The 16,853-nt window shown below is 33.9% G+C and overlaps 2 protein-coding genes and 1 long non-coding RNA gene across 5 annotated transcripts in view; 1 reads left to right on the top strand and 2 right to left on the bottom strand.

The window, feature by feature from the left end:
- On the bottom strand, positions 1 to 928 carry LOC109354084. Its single transcript, XR_002108495.1, has 2 exons — positions 787 to 928; positions 1 to 468 (listed from the first exon to the last, which is right to left on the bottom strand). It is a non-coding gene; the product is annotated as an uncharacterized LOC109354084 (long non-coding RNA).
- Positions 8,017 to 8,944, top strand: LOC109355293 (serine carboxypeptidase-like 51). The gene is made up of 3 exons (XM_019598369.1): positions 8,017 to 8,167; positions 8,296 to 8,515; positions 8,680 to 8,944. The coding sequence occupies exons 1-3, from the start codon at positions 8,129 to 8,131 to the stop codon at positions 8,775 to 8,777; spliced, it is 357 nt and encodes a 118-aa protein (XP_019453914.1). The 5' UTR covers positions 8,017 to 8,128; the 3' UTR covers positions 8,778 to 8,944.
- The window catches only part of LOC109355292 (syndetin-like), an 18,522-nt gene continuing 14,168 nt past the window's right edge, over positions 12,500 to 16,853 (bottom strand). For all 3 annotated transcript variants that reach the window (XM_019598367.1, XM_019598366.1, XM_019598368.1), the window contains 8 exons: positions 16,616 to 16,741; positions 15,720 to 15,790; positions 14,565 to 14,627; positions 14,074 to 14,146; positions 13,775 to 13,894; positions 13,329 to 13,406; positions 13,070 to 13,120; positions 12,500 to 12,995 (listed from right to left, as the gene is read on the bottom strand). In XM_019598367.1, the coding sequence (XP_019453912.1) occupies positions 12,894 to 12,995; positions 13,070 to 13,120; positions 13,329 to 13,406; positions 13,775 to 13,894; positions 14,074 to 14,146; positions 14,565 to 14,627; positions 15,720 to 15,790; positions 16,616 to 16,741 (684 nt within the window). In that variant the 3' untranslated portion in view covers positions 12,500 to 12,893. The remainder of the gene's footprint in view (positions 12,996 to 13,069; positions 13,121 to 13,328; positions 13,407 to 13,774; positions 13,895 to 14,073; positions 14,147 to 14,564; positions 14,628 to 15,719; positions 15,791 to 16,615; positions 16,742 to 16,853) is intronic.

Below are 16,853 nucleotides of genomic sequence, written 5' to 3'. Positions count from 1 at the left end.
AACAAACACGCATGATCAATTCACTTGCAAATTTATTGATAAGAATCCACTTTTGTTTGATAAAATTGGATGATTAATTTATTTAAAGGTTTACATAATTCACCCACAGTTATCCACCATGAACTTTCATATGCTTCTACATCTCTTGTGAACCCTAGAAAGCTCAAACATGGACAGGAAAAAAGGCTCTACCTCCTCATCCCTCACAAACAAGCTAAGATCAGATGCTGATGATCTTTTCATGAATAAAGAAAACGTTCTTTTCTTTCTTGGGGCAGGTGGGAAGGTTTGAATACTAGGAATCTTATTCCTTAACCTTGTTGGTGTTTTGAACTCTTCCACAACCTCTTCTTCTCCTTCATTCAGCTTCAACTTTGTTAATTCTTCTTCTGCTTGTTTGGAATCTCTTGATGCTTCCATTTGTGAGGGTTGAAGCTTCTCTTTTGATCTTGTATAGATGAAGTTTCACTAATAACACAAAAATAACTAAGTGTATAAGGAATAGCCTATAGTCCTATACACTAGATGTACGTGTTCATAAAAGGAAGAGAGGAAGTACTTAGAAGCTGGCAGCTTTTGCTATTAAATTTGCAATAATGTTTTATGTACAACTAAAGTTGTTAAACAAAATTGACCACATCCATTTTAGGTAAAAAAAGAAGAAAAGGCCAAAAAAAGAAGAAAAGGTTAGGTTCCCTGTTTCTTTTGCAACTATAGATATTATCTACTTTGTTGTAATAAAATTTAATTTTAGTTGTACATTTAAGAAGGTCCTTAAATTTATACCTTTTTGCCTTCCTTGCTAAAAGACTTTCCCTCAACCTTTTTGCTTGGAGATTGAAACTTGAAAGAGTGTAAGTGTCGTACGGTTATAGTGCAACACTTGCCAAAGACAGCATCATGTGAGAACAAGTCTACGTACGTTGGCAAGAAAGCCACTTGTCGGATGCTATTTTGTGTCAGAACACGATGGATTCAGTAAGGGGAGAAAATGTCTGGTGCATATTCTTTATTTCGAGTCAATCAGAATATTACTTTTTATTTTTAAAATTTTTCTTTTATTCATGTGACAATATGTAATTGGCCACCTAAAACAGATAATGAAACACAATTGAAAATATATGATCCATGCCCATCATTCTGGTGGCTTGCCTTCTATGGTTAATGTGCAATTACTTTGTAACTTTGTACTGATAATTTTATTAGTAAATATATCTCAGTGTAAAGCTTGTTTGGATGTCTAATTTCATCATAATTGTGTAAAAATAGTTTAAAAAACTTAATAGTGCACTATTTTATGATATTTAACTTCATACGCATGCATATAGTTAATGTAAAAATAGTTTTACTTGCTTTTGCAACTATTTTATTGTTACAATGACTATGTGAGGGTCTCAAAAGTGGGTTGAAATCTAAAAAATTAGATAAGTCAAAAATATGATTGATATACACAAAAACTTAAATTACCGAACTATATAACATTTTTTTTAGGATAATGAGTTATTGATCACATTCTTTGGGTGTATTACTTGATGACTTTGCTATGAGCACAAATGTTTTAGGATATGTTTGCCATATAGAAGTGAAATTATTGTTTGGAATTTGAATTATAATTCCATCATACTTGGAATTAATTCAAACTATTTTTTTTTTGTTATGTTTTGTTGTAGAATGAATTAGAGCATATAAAAGTGATAGTGGTGGCCATGATGACTATTGAAATGGTGGGTGGTGGTTGTGATAATAGTAGTAGGGAATGGTAGGATTGACATTGATGACAATATTACAGTTGTGACTATGATGGAGATTGTTGTAACTTGCTCACCTATAGTTGTGAGTGTTGGAATTGGCAATGTTTAAGAAGTATGGAAGAAAAGGGAGGAGAAAACAGTTAAAGAAAGGAAGTAGAAGATGATGAATAGTTGGAAAACAGAAATGGCAAAATCAGGTTGTTGATTAACAACTTGATCCTTCTATTTATAGTAAGTTTTAACCAAAGTCCTAATTACACAAACAATAAAAGCCCAACCTGTTTTTACATCAAAACTATTGAATTATAATGCATTATGCTTAACACTCTCCCTTAATTCAATAGTTTCACTTAGAATTCCTAGCCTTCTTCTCTATTTTTCAAAACTCTCATTCTTCAAGGGCGTTGTTAAGATGTCAGCTTGTTGCTCCTTTGATGGACATAATTCTAGCCTCAGATTTTGTTTCTCCACTTGATCTCTTAAGAAGTGGTACTTTGTGTCTATATGCTTGCTTCGACCATGTGACACTGAGTTCTTAGCCAAATAGATTGCAAATTTATTGTCCATTAACAGAAGCATTGAGTCATCACAGCATACTCCAAGCTCTGTTAGCAAGGATTGTAGCCATAGCCCTTGACAACCACCCAAGCAAGCTGCAATGTATTCAACTTCACAAGATGAGAGTGTCACCACTTCTTGTTTTTTCGAGCTCCAACTAATAGGAGCCTCACCAAGTTTGAATAGATATCATGTGGTGCTCTTTCTATCATCTCTGTCTCCACTCCAATCTGCATCAGTGTAACCATATACTGAGATTGGTTTGTTGCTTTTGTTGACAGGAAACAACACACCAAAGTTAATGCTTCCCTTTAGATATCTAAGAAGTCTCTTAACAACAATCATGTGAGAGTGCCTAAGGTCTTCCATATGTCTACTAACAAGGCCAAGTCCATAGGTGATGTCTGGTCTAGAGTTGCATATGTACCTTAGTGACCCTATCATCTGCCTATAGCGAGTTGCATCAACCTTTTGATCATCTGGATTTCCTTTGCACAACACATTTCTAGTCTCAACTGGTGTGGAAGTTGAGTTGCAGTCAAGCATATCAAACTTCTTCCGCACATCATTGATATTTTTTTTCTGGTGCATTACTATGCCTTCCTCTGATCTAACAAATTCTATTCCAAGAAAGTATGACAAGGTTCCCAGATCAAACATTTCGAATTCTGATTTCAACTTTGTCTTGATGCCCTCTATTTCATCATCTCTACATCCTGTTATCAAAAGATCATCTACATACAAGCATATTATGACTGATGCTGATGTAGGTGAGCTTTTGATGTAGATTCCATGTTCACTTGTGCATCTGATAAGGCCTTGTTTCAGAAGAAATCCATATATTCTTTTGTTCCATGCCCTGGGGGCTTGTCTCAATCCATAGAGTGCCTTGTGTAACGTATAAACTTTATGCTCTTGTCCTAGAACCTCAAAGCCTAGAGGTTGTGTCACAAATACTTCTCTATCCAATGGACCATTTAGGAATGCTGATTTTACATCCATTTGGCTCAAGCTCCAATTCTTTGAACTTGCAATTGCTATAACCAGTCTGATAGTTTCAATTCTTGCAACTGGTGCAAACACCTCATCAAAGTCTAGACCTGACTTTTGTAAGAATCCTTTGGCAACTAACTTGGCCTTATATTTGGCCACTGATCCATCTGGTTTGAGCTTCAACTTATAAACCCATTTTACTGCAATTGCTTTCTTTCCTTTGGGCAATGAGGTGAGTTCCCAAGTATTGTTCTTCTCTATTGACCTGATCTCCTCCTTCATCACCTCAGTCCAACACACTTATTTGGTTGCTTTTTCAAAGGTGATAGGTTCCATCTCAGCTAGAAGAGCCATATGAACTAAGTTTCCTTTTGATGTGATTGTTGTATCTGAGAAGACTTCATAGTCTCTCAATCTTGCAAGCATGTTTCTTTGCCTTTGAGGTCTCTCATTTGTTTCTACATTACCTTCTCTTGTTGTGTTGCTCACAAGAGTCCCTCGGGAGGTGCTTATATCCATTTGACTTATTTGATTTGAGGGTCTATCAGATGAGTCCCAATCCTAGGCCTGAGTTTCATCAAATCTGAGATCTCTATTATATGAGATGATATTGGAGTCTGGATTGTAGACTTTATATGCCCTAGTAGAATGATATCCTAGGAAAATCAACTTTTCTCCTTTGTCATCTAGTTTTCTTCTCCTATTGTCAGAAATGTGCCTATAGCAGATTGCCCCAAACACTTTGAGGTGTCTCACACTTGGCTTCACACCAGACCAGGCTTCTTCTGGAGTCACTTTGTTCAATCTCTTTGTGGACATCTGTTCATTATATAGGGTGTTATAGCCCCTGCTTCACCCCAAAACGTCTTTGGTAATTTCTTTGTTTTTAGCATACTTCTTGCTAGGGGTAAGCATGGGCTGGGTTGGGCCGGGTAAGGCTTGTCCCTTACCCGACCCTAAATATTGACTAGGCTAAATATTAAACCTGAACTCGGTCCTATATTTGATTAGACCCGACATGTACGGGTCCAATTAAGACCCGACATATATAGGTTCAATTAAGACCCGACTAAAATAGGACAGGTCTGAGTTTGTCCTTTCTTTTAACACTTGGTGTTGGTACTCACTGCTCACCATACACACTGCATTGGCTAAATAATATCTTACAACTAAGTAATAGTAAATTTGTTCAAGCACTCCATAATTCTCAGAGTCTATAGGACTGAAATAATTTACTAACTGCAATGTTTCTGATTCTTGCCAACAAAAATATGTGGAAGCACTTGGTTCAATTCCATACTTCACTCCTAAGGAACTTAAATCTACATCCCTATTTCCACTGCTCCAGTCCTACTTCATCTTTGTTCAATTCCATACTTGCCAATATGGAAGCACCTTGCTGGATATACCAAATAAATTCTTTTTCTTGCAGAGGCATAAAATTTTATAAAGCTACAAGAAACTACCAATTAGAGCAGTCTGCACAAATAATCCAACATGAAGATTAGAAACTAGCCGCATTTCATGTCACACAATCATAATCAAGTAATTAATTGTTCCATACCTGGCCAAGTTCATACTACAGATATTGAAATTGGCCATATTTTTTCTGCAACCAACTTCAGATAATGAAGTTAATCCTAGTATAAGCCATGACAAACATGTAGCATAAATCATTCATAAATAGATAAACTATAGTGTAAAAGATGATAAATAGATCACAACCAAGTAGTGTAAATTATTATAAAGGGATCATATACAAATCACAAACATCAATCTTCATAATGTTCTAAGTCAAGTGAGGCTTCTATAGACCAACACTTTTGTAAGCCTTTTAACCCACTATACATTCCAAAATAATGTCATATAAGTAATATTCATACACAAAAAATGTGTTTACCCCACACCAAAAATAGAAGATAATTTCCCATTTACAAATCAAAAAGAAGTTGATGTCAATGTTGCGTATGACTCAAAGTTTATAGTTGTTGGTTCTTCAATTGCTCCATGTGACTCGGGAATTTTCTCGATGCTATCAAATTGATCAAAATCTTTATCATAAAACTTGAGGCCAACAGGGTTTATCCAATTTTGAGTGAAAATGAGTGCTTCAACCATTTTAGGACATAAAGAGTTGCAGAAGACATCAATCACACGTCCACTAGTGCTAAAACATGACTCAGATGCAACAATAGAATGAATCTAGATGTTACAACGAATCTAGGTTCTAGTCGGTTCATCATTAGACGAAACCCACGCCCTTCTACAACCTTAAATGACATTTCATCACATATGACAAATTCAATCACAGCCCTCCAACAATCATCTAAGTTATAGCCCATAGAATTGGTTCCATCTAAAACATCACCATCTATTGATGCTTTAGAAAATATCCATTGATGCTTTCGTTTCAAATGTTTGCGCATAGAATTTGTTCCATGTATGTTTGGTTCACAAAAGTATGTGCTACGATAATGGTTACACTTGGCCTTGTGTTGACCCTTAGTCTTTGTAAAAGGAAGCTTAATGAAATGATCCCAAACAACATATTTCCTTTTTCTTTCATCTTCATCTCTACCGACATTGTTTTCTTGAGTTATTGTTGGTGGTTCTGTATGAGGGTTTTCACTTGTGTCTACTATTGTGAGAGAGATTGTATTAATCTCTCTGTTTTCCATGTCTTTTACCTAAAAAAATAACAAGCATCAATTGTGAAGAACATAAATTGTAAAAACTAGTGGTGGTAGACTAATAGTGTTAATAACAATTAGTGCACCATAAGATGGATGCAACGGAATTTCAATGCGCTTACTGTTGAGGTTGAAATAATATGCTTAGGTTGAAATAATATGAACAAAATATACAAAGGATATGCAAATTAAAGAGTTGGAATAAGAAATTAAATAAATGAGAAATACTTGAATGATAAGAGGTAAGAACAATTTGAGTCTATGAAGATGTTGAAGTAATCCCTACCAACACATGAAAGTGAAAAAAAGTAAGGAATGACAAGTCTTAATAGTTGTTGGCTTGTTGCTAACTTGTTTTCACATATTCTCCATTCTTCATTTCTTCAATGGTGATATGAGGAAGGAATGCTCATTTAACATTGAAAAATGATGTTGGAGAATAATAAGAAAGGGGAAGAAGTTGTTTCAACTTTTAACTTTTGTCACGTTAATTTACTTTCTTCAGTACAAGTTGTACTTGTATAGTAAATTTAATAAAATAATAAAGTAAGTGGGTAAAGGGAAAATGGTATTATGGGTAGTGAGAAAAGGGTAATTGTTTTTCATTCATATATAGTGTGGGCTGGGTCGGGTGACCCCAAGACAGGCCTGGACCCGTCCTGACCCGGTGTTGTCCCATTTCAATTTTGTATGGGTTTGTCCCCTTTTAACACATTGGACCGGATTTGACCCGACCCAAATCAACCGGGTTGGGCCGGTTTTTAGGGTAGGGTCGGATCTTGCTCTCCCCTACTTCTTGTCATATTCAAGACAAATCTATTCACCCTCTCTAATGTTCCATTGTGTTGGGGAGTATAGAGAGCAACTATTTCATGAGTGATGCCTTCTTTGTCACAATAGCTATGAAACTCATGAGAGACATATTCCCCTCCTCCATCACTCCTTAGCAACTTTAGCTTATTGCCACATCGTTTTTCAGCCATTGCTTTAAAGTTTCTGAATTTGTTGAATACCTCATCCTTTCTCTTCAACAAAAAGATCCAAAGCTTTCTAGTAAAATCATCCTTGAAAGTTACAAAGTAATTGTTTCCTCCAAGGGACTGAACTTCAAGAGGTCCACATACATCAATATATACTCCCTCTAATGGCTTGTTGTTCTATATGATACATGAGATTTGAAGGAGTTCTTGGACTTCTTACTCGTGATGCATTCTTCACACAATTCAGTTGGAGTCCTTATGTTAGGTAATTCAGTGACCAACATCTCTTGACTCAGCATTTCTAGGCTCCTAAAATTCAGATGTCTAAGTTTTTGGTGCCATGTCCAAGTCTCCTCAGTTATAGTCTCTAGGCATCTGTTGTCACCAAGATTGATGCCAATCTTGAATGTCCTATTATGAGAGGGGTGCTTTCATGATAAGAGTATTCTTCTTGTTGAAAATCTTCAACATCATGTCTTCCATTCTCATCTTGTACCCCTTTTCAAGTAGTTGACCCAAGCTTATCAAGTTATTCTTCATCTTTGGCACATAGAGTATATTTGAGATATATGAGGTTGTTCCATCTTTCCTTCTTATCATCACCTTGTCAATTCCCTCTACAATGATGTAACTGTCATCTGAGATTTATAAGGTTCTAATTCTTGTAAAGTAATCTGCTATAGATTCTTGATCTTCCATCTGCAATTGCTCATACTGATGTACTACTTTTATTATAAGAACTAGGAATCTAGGATTACACAAATTATTATGAATAATTCATTGATCATGTAAGATTTTATGACAGTGAATATAATACAGCACTTTCAATTTTCTAATGAAAAATATTATTATTATTTTTAAATTCTTTAGCACTAGTTAAAAAACAAGCCAAACAAAATATGCTCATATATAGCTCCTGACTTATCAGCACATATTACATGCATTTATCTGTTTCCATAACTTCAACTGAATGAACAACTGGGAACATGAGCATAATGACATTGGTTTAATAACCGATTATATCAAGAACAAAAACACCGTCCGTTATTCTGTCATTTCATTTCAATGGATAAGTTTTTTCATTCTGTCACTCTTCTTGCTCTATTCCTTGGTTTACTATTTCATGGAGGAATGGCAACATCTTTGAAGAGCCAAGATGGATCAGAGGAATGGGGTTATGTACAAGTCAGACCTAGTAAGTTCAAGTTCTATTATTTTTCATATTAACTAACATCATTTTAACTGTGTGGAAAGTAACCTTGATTGGAAAATTAGTTCTTTAACCTTTTTAACTTTGTTGTGTTTATATATATTTTTTAACAGAAGCCCACATGTTCTGGTGGCTTTACAAAAGTCCCTACAGATGAGGAAGCAGCCACTGATTTGACTACATTGTTAATTGAGATATTCAACAGAGATGAGAGACTCCAAAAGAGCCCTCTATTCATTGTGGCAGAGTCTTATGGTGGTAAATTTGCTGTGACTCTTGGATTGTCTGCTCTTAAAGCTATTCAAGACAAGAAATTGAAGCTTATACTTGGAGGTAACCTTTTCCTGAATCATATCATTATCAGGTTCAAGATTGAAAATTATTCTGACTTAACTTGTTAGTTTATTTCTTATTAGGAACTGATAGATCATTTATATAAATTATTTTCATAAGAGTTCCGAGAAATGTGTGATATTGAATAACTTCTTCTATTTTAGGTGTTGCATTAGGAGATAGTTGGATCTCACCAGAAGATTATGTGGTATGTAACATAATGTGCTTCTTCTTTCTTGCTGTTGAACTATCACGTTATTGATATTTTGTAGATGCAACAAACTCATGGAGTGAACTTGAGTCAGTGATTAGTGCTAGCAGCAACAGTGTGGTACAATAATTTTCATCCAACATCATTCTATATCTTAAACGAGTCTATTCTAATTCAAAATGCACCAAAGTCTATACTACTACTCCTTAATATGTCTTGTTATATATTTTGTTGGGGTATAATGACATGGTACATTGTCTTTTTTCTTCCGAAAAAGACAGGTGTGCATTGTAGAGGTACAAATTAGTTGTACATTTGTTGATTGTAGAGCCTTTCCATTACTGTTTAAGCTATTTATGTGACTAATTTGGACAATATTTTAAGCATCACTCATGCTTATATGCATTTTTATTTTATTTTATCATCAAACAAGTAATATCTTTTTGATATTGACTCACATTCACATAAATCAAATGTTGTTTTAATATTGTCTAAAAGTATAATATAAAAAACATTTATATTTCCAAAATCATTTTGTTATCACCATATTATGAGAATCATGAGTTCATGTATACATCCAACCCCAATTATTAGACATGTTGACCATATGATTATCTTGTTTAACTGATTTGAGATATTGATGTAACATTAAGTTTAATCACGTGAATATTTAATTTTTTGGGTTCAACTATAATGTAACATCATAACCTGTCTAATTATTATAGGTTGATCTGATTTGTTCTACCAAGGGGACTGAAGCTTGGCTTAGAAAACTAAGGTATCCATCTCTTTCTTTCCTAATCCATCTATTAATGAATGGTAAAAAGAAATGTAAATGTTCTTATTAAGTTCTCTATGTTTTGTATTGTGAAGGTGGGAAGGACTTGATAATTTCTTGAGGAAAGACAGAACACCCCTCTTTTGTGGAAGTGACATAAAGACCAAAGGCTTTTTCAAGTCATACAAAAACCTAAACTTCTATTGGATCCTTGGAGCTGGACACTTTGTAAGTCAACATCAATCATCATCACTAACGGCTATCCATGTTTTGAAAGCACATGTATTAGTCTCACTTGCCATGTGCTTAGCTTCTTCACCATCTTTATAAAACTATGAAGGTACATGAATAAAATAAAACCACAACAGAAAGAAAGAGGAAAACCCATTTAACCCATTTTTGTTACTTACCAATGTCATGGTTTGGTCAAATAAACTTGGAAATGAGAAAATGCTCTAATTTACTTGAAGCACAATAAATAGTGTCTTCCTATTTTTTTGGGTACAAAACAACTAACATCATCCTTTGTGCTTAATGAGGATAATGTTAGGATCACATTTTTCAAGAATCCACATCTATCTATAGCTTTCAAGCAATAACTTTGCTTTCCCCATATTCCATGGTTTCTTTTTACATTGTAAAGATTTGATGAATTTCCATGCATGTGATAGCTAGCAAATTACTCCTCCATTTATTTTTATGGGAAAAGTTTTGTTCTTTATCTTATTCTGAAAGTTTAAGATAATATCAATCATTCATTTATCAATTATATCTTAACTCCCATTACTGTGGAGAATGGAGTAAAATGCGGAAAGGAATTAAGAAGGGTATAACAGGAAAAATAATAATAGTCTTATTAAAAACTCAATAATTTTCTTAATTTATATAAAACAATTCTCTTCCTTATTTCCTTATTTCTTGCTACTTTTTTTTAAAACGGTAATGGAGAAAGCCTTGCAAAAGTTAAGTTGTAAGACAATGTTCTTTATTTGAAAATATAAATAATCCCCCTCTTCAGTTCCTAACGGGAATACCAAAAATAACATAAAATTTATACACCCAAAGACATTTATTAAGAGGGGTACATATAAGTCAGATTAATTGGGATGCTGATACATTATCACTTTTGTGGAAACATTAGTGACAGAGTCCTAGACTACTTACTAGTCATAAAATCCTATAACAAAATCAGGTTTGTCTAGTTTCACTTCTTTTGTCTCAACTCATAAGGGTAAGCTGATTTTTAATTTGTTTGCTATTTCATTCAGGTACCCTCAGTCTAACTTCTCTCCAGTACTGGATTTTAAGGAGAAACAATAAATATAATTTATTTTATTAAAAAATGAGTTAAAATTAAAACTGTTGGATTTTTATTTTTGCCACGTATCATGATTATAACATGATAATGGACTCTCCAATAATGGAGAGGATACAAATTCCCTCTGACCAGCCATGTGTGGCACTAGACATGGTGGGTACAATTACACAGTCACCTGCAGCATGAAATTTAGCATATAAGAGAAAATTACTATAATTTGCCAAACAAAAAGTTTACAAGAAAAAAGTTATTGGTCAAGCAATGAAGAGTCAACAAGCAAACTAGACCAGTATCAAGCAGATAATATCAACGAACTGAAGGAAGGAAGAGCAATAGAGATGCTATTATTTACTCTTTGCTTTTAAATGTCATTTTTTTTGTCATAATCATGTACGATTTCTTCCTTTTGATGTAAATGGCAAAAAACAGCATTTCATTGTAAAGCAAAAAGAGAAAATAACATACTATATCATTAAAGTATCATAGTATATTCTTTTTACTTTTGCTTCTGCAGCTAAAGAGAATTCTTGCATTGGTTTAATAAGATATTATATCAAGAACAAAAACAATGTCCCTTATTTATTTAAAAAAGGTAAGTAAATTAAAAATAAAAAAAAGGAACACGAAACAAATAGCGAATATTTAAAAGAAAAAGGGGAATGTATGAGAGACCAACCTCGTATCCCAAAGGACAAAAATGAAAAGGGTCCAAAATATTTTTTCTGCATATTTCACACAAATGGGAGTCATTGCCTCAAACCCATAAAGTACATAAATATAACAAGTATTGTTGATATTTTGAAAAATTACACCATTTTACTTAATGTTTATTCCTTGTCCCACAAATTTGTCCAGTTACAACTGAAGCTAACATGAGTAACATCTCAATGAGAAGAACCACACCAGGCTAATGATTTAAGATTCTATATTGTATGTCTTTTCGGGTAACATGATTAGTCTGTTCGATTATTGATGGATTTGATATATGAAATTATCTTCATGATAATGTTGACATATAGTTCTATTCTTGCCACCTCTATTCTTAAATAGTTAAAGTTGAGTATAATATCTATCACTGAATGTGAGTACCTTAATCTTATATCTTTAATTGTTTGAGATATTATAATTCACACCATATTGTATGTTTATGTCATTAGGGTGCAACACAAACATGGGAGTTGAAGCTAGGCATAGAAAAATTCAAGCAACTCTTCTTTTGTCTATGGGCTACTAATTCATCCCATGATTTTGCTCCTTCACCGTGACTAGCAAAATTAAACCTCAATGCGTAGGTAAAAATCTGTTTACATAGATGAGTGTCATTAGCATAGTATCTCAATCAAACAAAACGATATCAAATTAGTCTCTAAACTAGGGCTCCATTGCAATTTGATGACACTTTAAATAATTGGAGGACTAAGTTGATGAACATAGTTTTTCCATGGAATAATGTGATGGCACTTTTCCCATGCTATATATCCTATATACATGTACACACATCACATCACATCACATTTGAACAGTTCCTAATATCAGTTGGTTTTGTTTAAACATACACTATGATTTTGAAACTTCATGGTGATGTGAGGACTAGACATGTGCAAGAAACACTATTCAACAAACAAATAGGTTGACAGTAAGGTTTTTGTCTCCTTAATGAAAAATTACTCCATTATCTGATAATGAATAAGAATTTTATAATACTAACATAAACAAGAAATATCATGAGATCCAATACTACAATGACGAGTAGTTGCACATGATGTGCAAGTGCAATGAATATAAAGTACCCACATAAGCAATTGTGCACTACTGAATCTGTGAATGAAAAAAGAAAAGAAATACAGAGAAGTGATGGCAATGAGTCATATGAGATATTGTGTCAATGACATTATTGTACAAGTACAGCTTATTTCCGAAGGATTATCTACAGGACACAAGAGGAAACACAGATTTATAAAATACTCCGTAATTAATAGGGATCAAATACGATTCAATATACACTACCTTTACAAGGAGCTCTGCTAAAAAATAAGAAGTAAAGGGGAAAAAAGAGCTCGAAGACGGCAAATCACTCAATCTTTTCCAGTACTTCCAACCTGGTTTTCCTCTTCCAACCTTTCATAGTGGCCACAAGGTTGACCAGTCCAACAATCTGGCTTTTAGTGTATTCCTGTAAGGGAAGTGATGCTTTTTAAGACCTAAGCAATCAGATAGTGCAACAAATACTGTAGAAAGGGGTATTACCTGGTGCGCACGTGCCCAATGCACATATTCTGTCTCAGGAAGGTAGTAAGCCTGATTTAAAAGTCCAAAGTAAAGATGTCCATAAGCATAAGTAATAAAATGCTGATTGCATCGAATGAAAGTTTCAAACATCTAGATCCCAGTTTAAAGAATAGGTCAAGCAGCAACACCCAACTAATTCTACCATTTGACAAAAATTCACATGTGTTTGCAAGCAACATAGTTATTTGTGTTTCTATTTTAATTCAATGTTCCTTACCTTAATAAAAGTTTCAACCGTTTGTAGCTTGGGCTTCACATTCAATGACACAAAATGCTGTAGGCCGTTGATCAAAACCTGGATGGTTCAAAGTAAGGAATCCAAACCCAACATATAAAAGACAATTAAAGTAGTTACTGGAGCCTGGAGGAGCAGGAAGGCTCATCATATTGATCATTGTCAGTATTACATACGAATTCATTTTTTAATAACAAATTCAACACTTTTAAGTTTTAAGATATGAAAATAAAATAGAGCCTTCAAAACTAAACTTGGACAAGTAATTCAGGCACTGGTAAATTTTAAAAAGGAACTGATCACAAAATCTATCAGTGGATTAAGATTAAACTAAGTTGAACCATAATTATTGGTAATCTATCATATAAACTCCAAACTCGAGCTATTGAAAGCACACTAATTGTTTTTGACCATAGCTCAAAAATAACCTGCAGATCCAATGACATTAGAGCTCGTCCCTCATCACTACATCTCTTCACTCGTGAAAGTCCTTCAACAAGAGTTTCTGCCACAATTTCAAGCCCATAGTCTGATAAAAGGTCTTGAGTCTGCACATAGAAGATGAATCCGTGGAATCAAAGGTCACATTAAGACACTGGATTTTTTTATGTTTTCCCTTTTCAACAGTTTAAAAGCAAGATTTTTAAAGATGAGTATGTACTTTGTTAATGTGTTGTTATATATGCAGTTGATGAGTATGTCTCATGATAATGAATAATAGAAGTACCTCTTTACGAATTCCTCCGTGAGCAAGGCGTGTTTTATAGTGCTTAAATTCTCCCAGTAACAAGTCAACATAACTATCAATACAACAACGATTTAAGTCAGAATTGCAGCTTATTTTCACGATAAAACTTGTGAAAAAATGACCAAAAAATACCCAAATATATCAAAGACGGTTTGATGAGATAAATACATCCTGCCTAGATGATTAGACATTAACAACAATAGTAGTTCTCAAATATCATACAGTAGTAATGTTCCTATCTTGGAGTTATCTTCACTAGGAGTTCCTAAATCAGCATTCTCACATATTTCATTAATAGAAGATGCCAGTAGTGCAAATAAAATTTGACAAGTGCATGCTGTAAGTTGTTTAACTTTGATACAAAATTTGCAACTACCAAGACTTTAATGTAATTGACTTTCATTATAAGTAATACAAATAGGAAAAAATGACTTGGCATTCAAATATAAAAGCGATCCAAAAATACAAACCCATTATGCTCCATCCCGAGCTCTTTTACTTCCCATTTAGTATTCGCAATACGTTCAACGTACCTGTAAGAAGTTGACCAAAAATTTAAAAAACAAAAAATTATAGTTTGAACTGCTTTACCATGGTCATGCAGTAGAGTAGTAGAAAATACTCAATTAAGTTGAATTTTTTCTACAACTTGAAACCCAATATTAATAGTGCTGGACGAGGCCAAAGTAAAAATTAGAGCTTACAAATTAGCACAAACATCAAGAATGACGACCATTTTCTAATCACTCTAAACTGCTTTTGACACAGGTAGAATCCTTTTATTGTATTTGGTAACACAATTTTGTGCCCTTTAAAATATATAACGAAATAATATTTACTGCAAACCAATTTCAAATAAATATACTCCTTTAAATAAAAGCTTAATTAATACATTTAGAAAACTTTTATTTTCTACACCAAACAGAAAATCTTGTAGTAAGAACATTGTATCAGTGGCTTAGTGCTTTGAAATTTAATTAGTTAAGTGGCATCCTCTTTATTCATAACCTATCATTTTTTTAATTATTGGCCTTTAATCCCACAACACCCAAAAAGTGGGTCCATTTCCCTTCATTGCCATTAATTACATCACCCATTTACCAAACCCACCTCCTCACACCTCTCAATGACATGCCTTCTCCTTTTTTTACAAGGGAAAATTTTCATTAAGACAGAATACAATAGGAAAGGGAGAATAAGAAATCGGCATTAAAACAAAAGAAATATAGTAAATAATAGGGAACAAAAGACATTAATGTAGCAGAGCTGTTCAACCAGTCATTTAGAAGGGATACCCTTTAAAAATACCAGTCATTTACACCATATGAACCTGTATATTATTCATGCTCCAAGCTCAATGGGTTCTTGCATGAGGGGGCATGAGAGATATAATGGCATGTGTGTACCTTAACCTAAAAGATTAAGCTTTTAGGAGACTTGGCTCATGAAAAATAGAAAATGATCCTTAAATGTCAGGATTTTATAGTTTCCCTTCTCGAATGGTTTTGGTCAAAAACAAAAGGACCCAAATGGAAGATGTCAATTTAACAATACAAAAATCATATTTATTAGCAATATTTTCAAAGAACCTTGTATACTTCTAGCTCAATATATTTTTTTCTTACCCATTAATGTGCAGCAGTAGTCTCACAGTTGTCCGATTAACATGCTCTATAAGATCTGGTACAGCATCCACCTAAAGAAATCCTTATCTATTAAAGATCGTTGTTATCGATACTTAGCTTTTTACATTATAAAAATGCTAAAAATTAAGTCAAGTGGAATTAAAAAGTCAGATAAAAATCATCTATCCAGTCCAAACATGACCATCTACTGTAAGTTAACATCCTGACTACATCCGTACAAGTGTGCCTAGTACACTTCAGTAAAGGGTTCCAATGACCCACAAAGGGTGGGGTCAAGTAGTAAGCAAGCTTGAGCCCAAGCACTTGTGAGGAGGGGCAGCCTCTAATCCAAGTCAGAATTAGTCTCAGACTCAAAGGGTGTGGGGAAACCTCAAAAGACAAAAAAGGTATTATTTAACTCTGCCCTCTCACTCCTTCCTGAGCCATGATAGAGAGTTTGGTAAACATGTAACCTTACAGCCACCGATGAATACATTATTACTCCACGTGTAAGCATAATATGTAACGGCACGCCAAAATTGTCATTTTTTTTGCGACACTTCTTTTCCTATGCCATTTTTGGTAAAGAAGAATCCGAAGGACAGGAAATGGACGCAGACTAGCCTCTAGTTTAGGTACATAACATTGCCTTCCTTACACACCCTCCTTAGCAGACATAGTTCAGATACAAATCAGAGTAAATATCATTATTAGCATGACTTTAACTTTATCTAATCCATAACACTTCAAAACTTTGACAATCAATGTTCTATTCCATGACATGATTATACAAATAAATTTTCATTGAATAGGCAAAAAAGTCAACTTAAAAGATCTGTGAATATCAATTCTTGCAAGCGCTTAACTACTATACTTAAATATTAAGTTCGACATACCAGATGAGAATAGAAATCTTCAAGCACATTTGAATTACTTAGCAAAAGCATTGATTGGAGATGAGCTTTAGATCTGTTCAGTATTCGAGCAACAAGAGACATAGTATCAACAGCCACACATCTTTCCTGAAAAATAATAATGAATGTATGTGACACATGCATATACCACACAGCTTCGTCCACAATTCAAAACCTAAAATACGCGAATCAAGAAGACTCCGACAAGATATATTAATAT

This window comes from Lupinus angustifolius, chromosome LG08 (assembly GCF_001865875.1).
Source record: "Lupinus angustifolius cultivar Tanjil chromosome LG08, LupAngTanjil_v1.0, whole genome shotgun sequence".
Taxonomy (NCBI): Eukaryota; Viridiplantae; Streptophyta; class Magnoliopsida; order Fabales; family Fabaceae; genus Lupinus; species Lupinus angustifolius.
This window is presented reverse-complemented; position numbering and strand designations above follow the sequence as displayed.

What these genes read in the sequence shown, in the direction of transcription:
- LOC109355293 (XM_019598369.1), top strand. Translation starts at nt 8,129, where the DNA reads ATGGATCAGAGGAATGGGGTTATGTACAAGTCAGACCTA. An exon ending in TTATGTACAAGTCAGACCTA is followed by an intron (nt 8,168 to 8,295) that starts GTAAGTTCAAGT and finishes ATTTTTTAACAG; the next exon opens with AAGCCCACATGTTCTGGTGG. An exon ending in ATTGAAGCTTATACTTGGAG is followed by an intron (nt 8,516 to 8,679) that starts GTAACCTTTTCC and finishes CTTCTATTTTAG; the next exon opens with GTGTTGCATTAGGAGATAGT.